The sequence below is a fragment of the Antechinus flavipes genome, chromosome 3, assembly GCF_016432865.1.
Source record: "Antechinus flavipes isolate AdamAnt ecotype Samford, QLD, Australia chromosome 3, AdamAnt_v2, whole genome shotgun sequence".
NCBI classification, from domain to species: domain Eukaryota; kingdom Metazoa; phylum Chordata; class Mammalia; order Dasyuromorphia; family Dasyuridae; genus Antechinus; species Antechinus flavipes.
In genome coordinates, this window is record NC_067400.1 from 563,743,911 (window position 1) to 563,758,465 (window position 14,555).

At 36.8% G+C, this 14,555-nt stretch overlaps 1 protein-coding gene across 1 annotated transcript in view; it reads left to right on the forward strand.

Annotated features, from left to right (window-relative positions):
* Window positions 1–13,915, forward strand: part of CDCA8 (cell division cycle associated 8) — a 29,825-nt gene extending 15,910 nt beyond the window's left edge. The window contains exons 4-10 of the mRNA XM_051987738.1: window positions 5,837–5,909; window positions 7,178–7,251; window positions 7,883–7,947; window positions 9,193–9,288; window positions 10,314–10,440; window positions 12,493–12,579; window positions 13,073–13,915. Of these exons, the coding sequence (XP_051843698.1) occupies window positions 5,837–5,909; window positions 7,178–7,251; window positions 7,883–7,947; window positions 9,193–9,288; window positions 10,314–10,440; window positions 12,493–12,579; window positions 13,073–13,117 (567 nt within the window). The 3' untranslated portion in view covers window positions 13,118–13,915. The remainder of the gene's footprint in view (window positions 1–5,836; window positions 5,910–7,177; window positions 7,252–7,882; window positions 7,948–9,192; window positions 9,289–10,313; window positions 10,441–12,492; window positions 12,580–13,072) is intronic.
* Window positions 13,916–14,555: the final 640 nt, after the last annotated feature.

The following is a 14,555-nucleotide window of genomic DNA, read 5'->3' on the forward strand; positions in this document are numbered from 1 at the left end:
TTATAGACACAGTAATTTCACTCAAGATAATGACAATGTTGAGACATCATACCAAAATTTGTGGGATGCAGCCAAAGCAGTAATAAGGGGGAATTTTATATCTTTAGAGGCTTACTTGAATAAAATAGAGAAAGAGGAGATCAATGAATTGGGCCTGCAACTTAAAAAGCTAGAAAAAGACCAAATTAAAAACCCCCAATCAATTACTAAACTTGAAATTCTAAAATTAAAAGGAGAAAATAATAATATTGAAAGTAAAAAAAAAAAACTATTGAGCTAGTAAATAAAACTAAATGTTGGTTTTATGAAAAAAAAACAATAAAATTGATAAACTTTTGGTAAATCTGATTAGAAAAAGGAGAGAGGAAAATCAAATTAGTAGTATTAAAAATGAAAAGGAAGAACTTTCTACCAATGAAGAGGAAATTAAAGAAATAATAAGGGGTTACTTTGGCCAACTTTATGCCAATAAATTTGATAACCTAAGTGAAATGGATGAGTACCTCCAAAAATATACCAATAAATTTTAACCTAAGTGAAAAAATGGATGACTGCCTCCAAAAATATAGGCTTCCCAGATTAACAGAGGAGGATGTAAATTGCTTAAATAGTTCCATTTCAGAAAAAGAAATAGAACAAGCTATTAATCAACTCTCTAAGAAAAAATCTTCAGGACCAAATGGATTTACATGTGAATTCTACCAAACATTTAAAGAACAATTAGCCTCAATGCTATATAAACTATTTGAAAAAATAAGGAATGAAGGAGTCCTACCAAATTCCTTTTATGACACAGACATGGTAATGGTACTGATACTTAAACCAGGAAAACAAAGAAAACCAGTCTCCCTAATGAATATTGATGCTAAAATCTTAAATAAGATATTAATAAAAAGACTACAGAAAATCATCTCTAGGATAATACACCATGATTAAGTAGGATTTATACTGGGAATGAAGGGCTGGTTCAATATTGGGAAAACTATTAGTATAATTGACCATATTAATAACTAAATTAACAAAAACCATATGATCATCTTAATAGTTGCAGAAAAAGCATTTGATAAAATTCAACATCCATTCCTCTTAAAAACATTTGAGAGTATAGGAATAAATGGACTTTTCCTTAAAATAATCAGTAGTATCTATTTAAAACCATGAGTAAGCATCATATGTAATGGGGATAAACTGGAACCATTCCCAGTAAGGTTAGGAGTGAAACAAGGTTGCCCACTGTCACCATTACTATTCACTATTGTGTTAGAAATGCTAGCTTTGTCAATAAGAGCTGAGAAATAGATTAAAGGAATTAAGAGTAGTAATGAGGAAACCAAATTATTACTCTTTGCTGATGATATGATGGTACACTTAGAGAACCCCAGAGATTCTACTAAAAAGCTATTAGAAATAATCCACACCTTTAGCAAAGTTGCAGGATACAAAATAAACCCACATAAGTTATCAGCATTCTTATATATCACTAACAAAATCCAACAGAGTTACAAAGAGAAATTCCATTTAAAGTAACTACAGATAGTATAAAATATTTAGGAATCTGTCTGCCAAGGGAAAATCAGAAACTATATGAGCAAAACTACAAAACACTTTCCACACAAATAAAGTCAGATCTAACCAATTGGGAAAATATTAAGTGCTCTTGGATAGGGCGAGCAAATATAATAAAGATGACAATACTACCTAAACTAATCTATTTATTTAGCACTATACTAATCAGACTCCCAAAAAAACTTTTAATGACCTAGAAAAAATAAGAACAAAATTCATATGGAAAAACAAAGGGTCAAGAATTTCAAAGGAATTAATAAAAAAAAAAAAAATCAAATGAAGGTGGCCTCGCTGTACCAGATCTAAAATTATATTATAAAGCAGCGGTTACCAAAACTATTTGGTATTGGCTGTGGAATAGGTTAGGTTCAAAAGACAAAACAGTCAGTAACTTTTAATAATCTAGTGTTTGACAAACCCAAAGATCCCAGCTTTTGGCATAAGAACTCACTGTTTGACAAAAATTGCTGGGAAAATTGGAAATATGGCAGAAACTAGGCATTGACCCATACTTAACACCGTATACACCAAGATAAGGTCAAAATGAGATTATAAATAAATCAGAAGAACATAGGATAGTTTACCTCTCAGATCTGTGGAAGAGGAAGAAATTTATGACCAAAGAGGAACTAGAAATCATTATTGATCACAAAATAGAAAATTTTAATTATACCAAATTGAAAAGTTTTTGTATAAACAAAACTCATGCAGACAAGATTAAAAGGGAAGCAATAAACTGGGAAAACATTTTTACAGTCAAAGGTTCTAATAAAGGCCTCATTTCCAAAATATATAGAAAATTGACTAAATTTATAAGAAATCAAGCCATCTCCAATTGATAAATGGTCAAAGGATATGAACAGACAATTCTCAGACAAAATTGAAACTATTTCTAGTCATATGAAAAGATGCTCCAAGTCATTATTAATTAGAGAAATGCAAATTAAGACAAATCTGAGATACCACTACACACTTGTCAGATTGGCTAGAATGACAGGAAAAGATAATGTGGAATGTTGGAGGGGATGTGGGAAAAAAAGGACACTGATACATTGTTGGTGGAGTTGTGAATACATCCAGCCATTCTGGAGAGCAATTTAGAACTATGCTCAAAAAGTTATAAAACTGTGCATACCCTTTGATCCATCAGTGTTACTATATCCCAAAGAAATTTTGAAGAAGGGAAAGGGACCTGTATGTGCAAGAATGTTTGTGGCCCTCTTTATAATGGCCAGAAACTGGAAACTGAGTGGATGCCCATCAATTGGAGAATGGCTGAATAAATTGTGGTAATGAATATTATGGACATTATTGTTCTGTAAGAAATGACCAGCAGGATGATTTCAGAAAGGCCTGGAGAGACTTACATGAACTGATGCTAAGTGAAATGCGCAGGACCAGGAGATCATTATATACTTCAACCACAATACTATATGATGATCAATTCTGATGGACCTGGCTCTCTTCAGCAAAGAGATGAACCAAATCAGTTCCAATGGAGCAGGAATGAATTGAACCAGCTACACCTAGCGAAAGAACTCTGGGAGATGACTATGAACCACTATATAGAATTCCCAATCCCTCTATTTTTGTCCACCTGCATTTTTGATTTCCTTCACATGTAGAGGGCTGAAACTCCTCAGTTGATGCACTGAGGTCGGTTCGAGCTCACGTTGTCATCACATTCACAGGCTAGTTGTATACTATTTCAAAGTCTGATTCTTTTTGTACAGCAAAATAACTGTATGGCCATGTATACATGTATTTAACCTATACTCTAACATATTTAATATGTATTGGTCGACCATCTGGGAGAAGGGGTGGGGAGAAGGAGGGGAAAAGTTGGAACAAAAGGTTTTACAATTGTCAATGCTGAAAAATTACCCATGCATATATCTTGCACTGTTACTTTAGAGAGGGTGTCAGGAAAGGCAGATAATTTTTGAGCTGCCTCTTGAAGGAGGAAAGAAGTGAATTCCAGGTATTGGGGGATGACTGATAAGAGATGAAAGTAGTATGGGAGGAATGGAGAAAAGGGCCAGTTTGACTGGATTATAGAATACAGAAGAGGGAGTAATGTCCAGTAAGATCAGAAAGGAGATTGGGGCTAGATTGTAAAGAGCTTTCAAAACTAAATAGAGGAATTTAATCCTAGAGGTTATTGGGATTACACTGGCAGACTAGAGTCAGAAAGTCCACTCTAGAATGCTGTTGCAATACTCTAGAGGTGATGAGGGCCTGAATTAAAATATTTGTCTGAAGAAAGAAAAGTGAGACCTGAGAGATGTTTTAGAGGGAGAGATACAGCAAGTTTTGACAACTCAGTGGATATATAAAGTAAGACATTTTGGAGAATGGGATTAAATTCCCCAAAGTTTAAGATCCTGGGAGAATAGAAGGAGGATGGTGACTGCTTTTAATAAAAATAGGGGGGAATATATATAATCTGGAATATAGAAAGAACAACAACAAATTTGGAAACTAAATGGCTACATAATAATGACCACACTTGTCACAGATGAGAAATGAAGATGTGCCTTTCTCCATTCTTTGCCAGAATGGGGTGGGTGGGTGGGGGGTGAACCATAGCTATGAAATGTTTCCCTATGTTATTGGGCTTGGTGGTATGGCTGGTTTTGCTGAACTGCTTTTATTTTAATTTCTTTCTATAAGAAATAGCCTGGTAAGCAAGAAAGAAGAGATCAATACTATTTAAAGTCCCTGTGATATGGACTATTTCCTTCTAGTCTAAGAAGATGGAAGATGGAAAAGATAGAGAAAACCACAGTTCTTTCATATGACAGTGGAAAATCATTTAAAGAAAAAGAATAGCCTAAAGGAAAGAGATAATCTTAAATTTTAAAAATGGTTGAAACAAGAGGAAAAATAACATCCAACATGTTTAATTTATAGCTTCTAAAATTTCTTCTGCTTTCAATACTTTTGTAGTCATTTGTTCAGATATACTAACTTAGCAAAGTATTATGGGAAAATCTTGGCTGGATAAAGTACTCAGTTATACATTTTAGAATTCATCTGACCTTTTGCATTTTTAAATAAAATCAGTATTTGGAAGCCCCTTTGTAAATTGTTAGAGTTTATTAAAATAAGGAAAAAAGAATACATTCAAATCTAGCAATAAAGCTCGGAAGAATATAACCTTGAAGGCAAAGACTGCCTTTTATTTTCCTATTAATAGTCTCAGTATGCAACATAGTATCTTGTACATAATGAATTTAGCAAAATTTAAACTGCTTTTTTTTTTCATTTAATAGTATTTTGTTCTTTGAGTTGCATGTAAAGATAGTTCTTAACATTCATTTTTGTAAGATTTTGAATTGCAGTTTTTTTTTTCTTTTTACCTCCCCAAGACAGCAAGCAATCTGATACAGGTTATACACATAAAATCATTTTAAACATGTTTACATATTAGTCATTTTGTGAAAGAAAAATCGGAACAAAAGGGAAAAACCATGAGAAAGAAAAAGATGAAAATACTGTGCTTTGATCTGCATTCAGTCTCCATAGCTCTTTCTCTGGATGCAGATGATTTTTTCCATCCCAAATCTATTGGAATTGTCTTGAATCGATGTACTTCTGAGAAGGCTAAGTTTATCATAGCTGATTATCATATAATTTTGTTATTATTATGTACAATGTTCTCCCTGTTGTCACTTCACTCAACATCAGTTCATGTAAGTCTTTCCATGCTTTTTTTAAGTAAGCCTACTCATTTCTTGTAGAACAGCAATAGAATTTAAGCTTTTTGATGAAAGAGATTTCATTTTTATCTTTGAATCCTTAGCACCAAGCTAAGTGTCTGCAGCAGAGTATCATTGTTTTGTTTTTTTTTTTTTTTTTTGGGGGGGGGGGGAGGTGTGTGTGGGTGTGTGTGTGTGTAAAATTTAGCCACTAAATATTTAACCTAGCCACTAAAGTGATATTAAATGCCTTAGGTAATATGTTAACCCTCATGATTTTAGACCATTTTTAATTAAAGACACAAGTCTTATATTATCCTGCCTGGTTTTTGTGCACAGTGTTGAACAGATTGTTATTAAAGGATGTTTCCTGTAACCATATTCACAAGTAGTATGAGTGGATAGATCACTGAGTGAAACTGTCCTCTTGAACAGGGCATTAGCAACCTAGATATTCTGTCATTGCAAGGTGACAGAGGCAGGAAGAGACTCTTTCTAAGAGAACACATACATCAGCCGATATTTCTCATTAATTGTGTACATTGATGCCTCTGGCTATTTTCTTTCAGGCTGACCTGGATATCACTGAGATAAATAAGTTGACAGCTGAAGCTATTCAGACACCCTTGAAAGTCGTCAAAGGTTGGTAGCTTTTTTCAATCCCTTGTAATTTGGTTTTTGTCCCTACTCTTCTAAAACAGCTCTCTCTAATGATCTATTCTTAACTGATGAAATCCAGGAGCCTTTTTTTTTTTAATTCCCTATCCTCTTTGACCTTTCTTCAACTAATCACCCTGCCCTAGGCATTTTCTCCCTTTTCAGTTTCTATTATGTAAAATTTCCTAGATCTCCCCAAGTGATGACTCTTCAGTCTCCTTTGTGGAGATCTTATCAGCTCCCAAGAATTTAAATATTAAGTTTTGTTTTGTTTTGTTTTTTTGCAGATGACTTGTATGAGTATGTGTGCACACGCATGTGTGTATGTGTGTGTTTATTTTTTTATTACTGGCCTATATCTTGAATAATTCTTCATCAACTACTTTTTAGCTCTCTGATAGACTAGATATAAGGAAAAGCTTTCCAACAATTAGAATTGTCCAAACATAGAATATCAGGAGATATGTTCCCCAAAACAGTACAGATTTTTTAAAAAGGCTGAATGATCTCCTTGTCAGGTAGAGATATTGATTGAACTAATAACCTGCTGGAGTCCCTTCCAATTCTGAGATTGGGATTCTTCCTGGATGTCCCATTGGCATAAATTCATCCTGAACTATTAAGTTCCATTCTGGACACATTATCTTCACCTTTTGCCAGGACAAGGGTTGTAGTTAGATCTTAAATGAGCTGTGTACTTCTAGTTTCTTCAGTCTACCATCCATATAGGTGCTAAAATAATCTTTCTAAAAAAGCCCAGGTTTGGCCAAGAGGCAGCTTATTGCAACAGAATAAGCACTGGTTCTTGAAAAAGATGATAATACTTACTAATTGTTACAAACTATTTGCTTCCCAACCCCTCAAAAAAAATTCACTTAAGCCATTTGGTCTGCTCTTCGAGCAGCCAGTCACAGTGAATTGACTATTCTCAGGTTACTTTAATACAGATAATGGAAACAGAAAAATTGTTTGCAACTCTGCTGTTTTTTAGCTGTGTGACATCAGGCAAGTCAAAAAACTGCAAAAATGGGGGTATTTGTACTCCATAGGCAGCCAAGAAGGTTACCTGTGGAGTAGCTAATGTGACTGAGGGCTTTGTGATGGGAAGATCCATATATGCCTGTGAGTTGCTATCATTATTTAATACATCCAAAAAAGGAAGGTTGTGTTTCATTATTTTCAGTGACCTGTAATTGGGTTAAATAAGTTAATTACTTCTGGAGTAATCAGTCTATTTTAAATATTCCCTATAGCAAAGAAAGCAGCAAAAGTGGCTGAGATGATTAGAGAAGAAGAAACTGAAAATATTAATCCTCAAATTACAAAGGTAAGAACTGGATCCTTGGAAATCTGTATGAGAATCATTATTTTTATCAAAAGCTAATAAATTAGGCAGATATGGTACTTGAAATATAGGACTTCAGTCAAATTCATGGGCAGATAAATCTTTAAGGAAGTCATGACTTTGATTTGAGACTGCTTAGGTAACACGTAAGACAAGGAGAGCTGGACCTTGGAGGGAGATTGGAAGATTGTGATTTCTCATAGCTTAAATTTCTGGAATCCTATTCACATCAATCATCTGAGAGATTTGGAAAAAAGCTAGAGTGAAGAAAATCTCTCCCAACAGCTTCCATTCTTTCAACCTTAGAAAAAAGAAGGAACTGATCCTCCCCTGGTCAGATATCCCATCTGTACACTGTCGTCTTAGAGTCTGATCCTGCCTGGCAATGTGATGTTAGGCAACTCTTTCTTTTTCTTGGCTTAAATTTTCCCTATTTATAAAACTAGACAGCCACTTGCAATATAAGCCACGGCCACTGATGTACATCACATGCAAGTTGATGTGGTCTTGTGATTTTAGGAGTTGGTCATTGGATATCACAGGATGAATCTTTGTATTTAAGCTTTTTTATCTTTTCTGTGTGTCACTTCAATATTGTTTGTTTTTCTCTCAGGCAAAGAAGTGTCCAACAACCAAGAAGAGGGCTCAGTCAGTGCGAGCAAATGGCAGGAACAAAAGGCAATGTGAAGGGGAATTTGTAGGGGTGGGGTTAGAAACCTTAAAATCTTTGTACCTGTTAATTTGGGATATTAATGTGGAGAAGGTCTGAGCCTTTCTTACTCATAAGCAGAGTATCTGTTCTACAGTAGGGATCTGTGACAAATTGTCCTCCAGGCAACAAGAAAATTAGACTTTTTTTCCTCCTGTGACTTAAGCCTAGGTAGTTGCATTCTAAAAAAGCCATATTGAAAGGGCAGAGAAAAGTTAGTCTAATCACTAGTTTGTCTTTGGACTGGAATATAGGTTAGGTAGGAATGGAAAGATTTAGCTTAACTTTGAAGGATCTTCTAAGTTAAGGATTCTTAACCCAGTGGATCCAGGAAAGATTTCAAAAAGTCCAGGAACTTAGATGGGGGGAAAAATTATACCTTTCTTTAATTAGTTTTCTTTGCAATTCCAAATATTTTATTTTATGCATGTAAGAACTTTGTTTTGAGAAAAGGATTATAACAATAAAAAAGCAAGAATGGTTAGACTAGAAAAAGAGACAGATTCAGGACTAGGGTTAAACTCGAAAGAAACCTACCTATGACTCAGTATACAGCAAGTAGGAAATATGCAGCAAATTATTCTTTCTAAAAAGGTATAATTGTTTTAGTAACACTTTTTTTTTTTTACATGGTTATGTATTCTATGCTAAGTCATGTGCATTGCTATCCAGTGGGGCTTTTAACATCCATTGTAACTTATTTTTCAAACCTTGTCAGGAATATCAATACCTTCTTCACCTTTTAATCTTTAGGATAGAGTAAGAAAGAGACTTTTGGTGCTAAAGGCTTTAAATCTGTGTCCCTTTAACTTGTAATTTAATAACAAGACTATATTATATAATTCATGCCCAAAAATTCCCTCCCACTATAATAAAGAATGTTGGAATGCTTTAAACCTTCTACTACAGTTTGCTAGTTCACAGACTCCAGAAGGGAGAGGTGGAAAATAAATTTCTGGAAGTGGTTATGACCTAGAGGATGGTTTTCCAAGGAGAATATTTCTCTACAGATAGTTTACCATGGGGTGGTGACTGCTAAATGCTAACCAGAAATCTGCCAATTATATAGTAAACCTGGCAGGTGAAGGAGGAGTCTATTTTGAAGGCTGTCCGAAGAATATGATTAGAATAATTGAAACTGGTGTTTTATTCAAGTAACTAAAGATTCTCTCTCATGGCAAAAAGTCTTACCAATGTTACCTTGTTAAATACAGGTCAAACCAAAGTAGTCTTCTTACTCCAGCCATGGGCAGAACTGATTTCTCCATATTAGGACCAACTCCAGGCCTGACACCCAGGTTTGATTCCAGGTAAGTATTTTAAAACTGCTTGAAGTTCAGTGATGGCCCAGGTATTTAACACTAGCCACTGCAGAGCAGACATTTGCAAAATGTACCTAATCTCTTAGTCTCCAAAGTGGGAGGGAGACATAAGCTTTGCCACTTTCTTCATTCATCACGCACTCAGCAACTAGGGGAGCAGTCGAGACAACACTTTGGAGTCAAGAAAAGCTAAGTTCAAATTTGTCTCCTGACTTGTCCTATATGTGTGACTATGGACAAGTTTCTTAACTAGTGACTGCCTCAGTTTTCTCATCTGTAAAATTTGGATAATAAAAGCACCTATCTTCCAGTGCTGTTGTGAAGAGTAAATAATTGTAAAGTGTTAGCACAGTGTCTGGCTGATAGAGGTGCTATGTAAATGTCGACTAATGACAATAATAATAATAATAATAATAATTATTATTATTATTATTCTCCTAGAAACTATTACACGGATAAGCTATTTTACTCTCTCTAGGCATAAGTTACAGTGAATAAGACCCCATGTATAGCCCTTTTGGTTTTTGCTGATTCTGATCCAGAGGTTTAAAAAAATGACTGGTAACATTTTAATAATGTTTTTCTTTCTTGTATAATAATCTCCATTGTTGTGAAAACCAAACCATCTCTTCTGTGACATCTAAACAACTTTTGGAAGTTGTTTATCTGCTTTTCTAAATTAAATGACCACTGTTTATTTTTAGGTGATTTTTTTTTTTTTTCCTTTTTAGCAACCAGGTTTCATGGAACTGAAAAATATTCAGTTGAGAATTTATTTTTCTACTTGTGTATTTAGTAATTACAGTCTTTTTCTTCAAGGCAAGTTGTTTTTAGTCATATTCTGCTTCGAATTTTTATAAATTTAAACTTCACCCTCCTTTTAGAAAAGGAGTGGTTTGGGAGGGAAAAAAGTAAGTGGTTTGAAAAGTACAGCTTAAACTAGGATTGGGGTAGAAGTGCTCATAATTCTTTCTTAGTGGTCAGATTTCACAAAAATTTTCCTGCTTTTATAGGATCTTCAAGACCCCAGGCCTACGTACTCCTGCAGCCAGAGAGAGAATATACAACATTTCTGTGAACGGCAGCCCCCTGGCTGATAGCAATGAGGTCTTCCTTACTGTGCCAGTGGGTGGAGGAGAGGTAAAAGAAAGCAGAGATTATATGAGAGGGATTTGGGGCTGTTCTGGGTCTTCTGGAAACATTATATCTACCCTTAAAGACATCATTCCTGTAAGTGCCTTGATTTTTGCTTTCAGCTGCATCTGCTGCCCAGTTTTTTTCCCCATTCTAAATCAGTGTTTCATGCTGGCCTCAAATCGTGCTATTGCTACACCTCTCACTTAAAAACTGTTCACTTCTGTATCTATTTACATGCTTAATATGCAGCTTAAAATCTGCAAATCACAACCTTAGGTATTACCTGCCTGAAAAGGTGATCTTTACATTGTGCAATTAGACTTAAAACTCTGAAACAGAGGATTAAGCTCAGCTCTCATTAACTGTAGCTCTACCAATATTCTGAGATAGAAAACACTGTGTCCCAAAAGGTCTTTTCTCATGTGAAGGTAACATGTTCAAGTTCACCTTTCAGCAGAAAGGCCTCTGTAGAGACAATAGCATAGGCTGGGCTCTCCTTCCCAGAAAACTCTTCTACTTAACTTCCAGCAGCTGCTTCAGCTTGGCCAGCTTCTAGACTTAGGGGTTATAAGCACTGCTCCTTTTCCTAGACCGTCAACAAATACTTACTTTGTACTAGGCACTGTGCTCAGTGCTGGGAATACAAGTAACAAAGAATGACACACGTATTTTATTATATTGTTTCAGGGGATGACAAGTAGATTTTTTTCCATTTCAACTTCATTTTCTGGTTCTAAGATACCCGAACAATTTTTTTCCCTGATTTCTTGAAACATGGCTCTTTTTGTTCATGGTTTTTAAATATCTCAGTGATCCTTAAATTAACGCTCAGTCTTCAGACTTTGTTTTATTATTTTCTGATGTCTCATGGAGTCATCAACTTCCATTTGGTTCTGATATTCAGGGAGTTATTTTCAGTGAAGTGCCAGCTTTCCAAGCTGTTAATTGTCTTTTCCTATCTTTCTTCCTACTTTCAGTTGGTTTTTAAATTATTTTTTAACTTTTTAAAAAATTCTTGCTTTAACTAAGAATTCTTGTTGAACTTGTGTCCAAGCTGCACTTTTCTTTGAGGTTTTGTGTGTGTGTGTGTGTGCACTTTAAGTCATTCTCTTCTGTGTTTATGTCTTGAGCCTCCTATCCCAAAATATTCTTTATGGTGGGATCCTTTTTTTGGTTTGCTCTTTCTTCCAGCTAGCTTCTAGATCTTGGACTTGATATTAATGCTGGGACTCTGTAATTTGGGGGGAAATGGGAGAGATGTCTTCTTCGGTCCTCTTCTGTTCTGAGCTTCAATCTTCTTGTGTTCTTTTGCTGCTTTCATTGCTTCCAAAATGGTGTAACCCAAAGGCAGATCTGTTCATTACCCTTCTGGTCTGAGTGCTGCAAGTTCCTGACCCAGATGTGGCTTTTTAATAAGTGGGACTTCCTTTAGGCTGCTGCTCAACTCAGTTTCTGTTAGTTTGATGGGAGGTTCTACATGTTCAGAGCATGCTGGCCTGGGGCTAGACCCGAGTCAGGATCACAGTTACATTTTGCTTCAGAATTTGTTTCATACTTAGTGTACAACTTGTGGCTCAGTACACAACATTTTCAAAACTGTTTTTCTCTACCCTGGATCTGTGATTGGAACTGGGTAGTGGGCAACAGTGCTGCCAGATAGTACCCATTCTTTCATCCAGTGCTAGCTCAGGGATTCCACAGATCTCTTTCTCCCTGGCACTGTCTGCGCCCCTGTTTCTGCCCTGGAGTATTGGAATTTCCTATGTACTTTCCAGGCCAGGCCTCATCCCAAGTGTCTGCAGGCCTCTTTCTATCTCCCAATCAGAATTCAGTCTAGTGTGTTTTCTAGTTCTTTGTGGAGATTGTTTAATGGAGAACAAGGCTGTACTGCTTCCTTTCACCCATCTTAACTCTATCCTATCCCCAAGAAAACCTTCTACTCATTGCATTCTAATGGAAAAGATAAATGTGCATTTTTACATATGTAGAAGAAATATAAAGAGAATAAATTCAAAATAGTTAAATGCTATTTAACATTCTTTTTCCCTTGTACAGAGCATGCGCTTATTGGCCAGTGATTTACAAAAGATGGATCTAGCGCATCTGGATCCAGAGGCCTTGGGAAACATTAAGAAGTTATCTGTAAGTCCTCTTAATTCCATTTCATTGAAGTGCAGTCATTTTGGACATTGAGGAAAGTTATTCTCGTCAAATGTTTTCATTGAACTTTGGTTTCTGGTTATGCTTAGAAGAATCTGTCAGAGTGTCTTACTGAAATCCCCAAGCCCTGAGCTGTGGGGGGAGTGTTATCCCAGGAGACCCAGGTCTGGGGAAACCTTCAAAGCATGGTGAAGGATGCTGTTCCTGGGGCAGGGTGGTAGAGCCACTGGATTGAAGGTGGTCTAACAGCTGAAATGCCCAGCTCGGGAAAACATAGCATGGATGACAGACTTGGCAAGCATTCTCCAAATACCTTTCCACTAATGTTAGAGAATATCAGTGAGAAGGTCCAGAGAGTTTGGGACACGCTCCACAAGAGCATAATTCACGTCCTTTAAATGCCCGTGTCCTAAATATAAAAAGGGTATACCTGTTTTGTCTTCTCAAGATAACTCATGTTTTACTTTTCTTTTAGAATCGACTTGCTCAGATTTGTAGTAGCTTTCGGACCCAAAAATGAAGCAACTGAAATTTTTCAAGAAGTCCAAGCCAGTTATTATAGGACTAAACATGTGCAGCTTTGCCATCTTCAGAGGATTTCTTCAGGCTCCTCGTTTATTTGGGTCCAAAGTTTTTGTAAAGGGATTGACCGATCTTTTGACTGGAGGGATAGTAGAGATCATGGAAATACGCGTGCCTTTCTTCTCATCCCTCTTCTACCAAAACCCTCAGGGCAAAAAGTTAAGGAAGACTGCTTTGTGTACAGCCTCTCTACCTGCCACAGCAGCTGGTCAACCTCCGGCATTTCCTTTCCCCAGGAGGGGCTGTAGCAGCAATGGGATCTGTACAACCATGCTGCCACTACTACTAGCTAAGTTTTACATCCTGCTGTGGTTCAGCATCTGGACTCTGAGGATCCCAAAGACTTTTCCTTTCTCTCCCTTTCCCTTGGGTGTTACCCATGTGCCCCACACTGGGGTTGAACAAGTAAACCTTGGCAGTGGAAGTGAGTATGGCAAGGATAGTGGTGGTGCTCAACTGCTGGGGAGCCCTCCAGCTTGCCTTCAACCAATTCTGCTGTTTTGTTTATTTTTAGGACTGCAAATTTTTGTCAGAGTTTTGGGCACTTAGGGCAATGGTACCACGTGCCACAGGAACAGAACTTTGGCTGCAAGGGCGGGGAAACTGCAGCAGCTGCAGCATGTTCCTAACGACCTGTAGCAGTAGCCCCTTGTGTCTCTCTTCTTCCTCTCTTCTGACCAAATGTATTGGGAATTCTTTGTACTTATACTCAATAAATAAGTTTTAATGGTCACAATCCTATCTGTCTGAAAGTGACACAGTGAGCTTGGGGAATATTTGTTGGCCAAGCCTAAGCCTAAATCAGATGAGGGGTACTAGGAGCCCTTTCCTGTCATTAAAAATACAGCTACAGGGCACTTGAAGACCACTCCAAACACACTGATCTCTCTCCAGCAGCATTAGTAGGGCTTTGCTAGCTCCCATCTCTGGAATGGTTTTTTCCTTTTACAGGTGTTGGAAGGGCAAGTCTAGAGGCCTCTAGATTAGCCACGCCAATGGAAAGAAGCAAAAGTAAATGTTGCTGTTTTGACTGTTGGGCATTTTCCCCAGCATTTTCAATGCTTCTAGCAGTGTGGGCAAACCTGAAAGCCTAAGGAGAAAAAAGTGACCTGTGGCAGATCCTTAGCTGATTACTTCTGCACAGTATATACATGTGGATTCCTATATTAGTGCATTTTGGCACTGGAAATGTTTTCCAGCATGTATGGTATTGTTTGAGATAACATATGGGCCTCCCTCCCCCCAAGTCTGATATTTTTCAAATATTAAAAGAGCTGGAAAAAAGCCTCAGACCTTCTGTGGACATTTGTGAAAGCCACTGGCAGGTGTGCAGGATGGCCAGGTGGAGATAAGTTTTGGTCTGCCACACTCGTGGA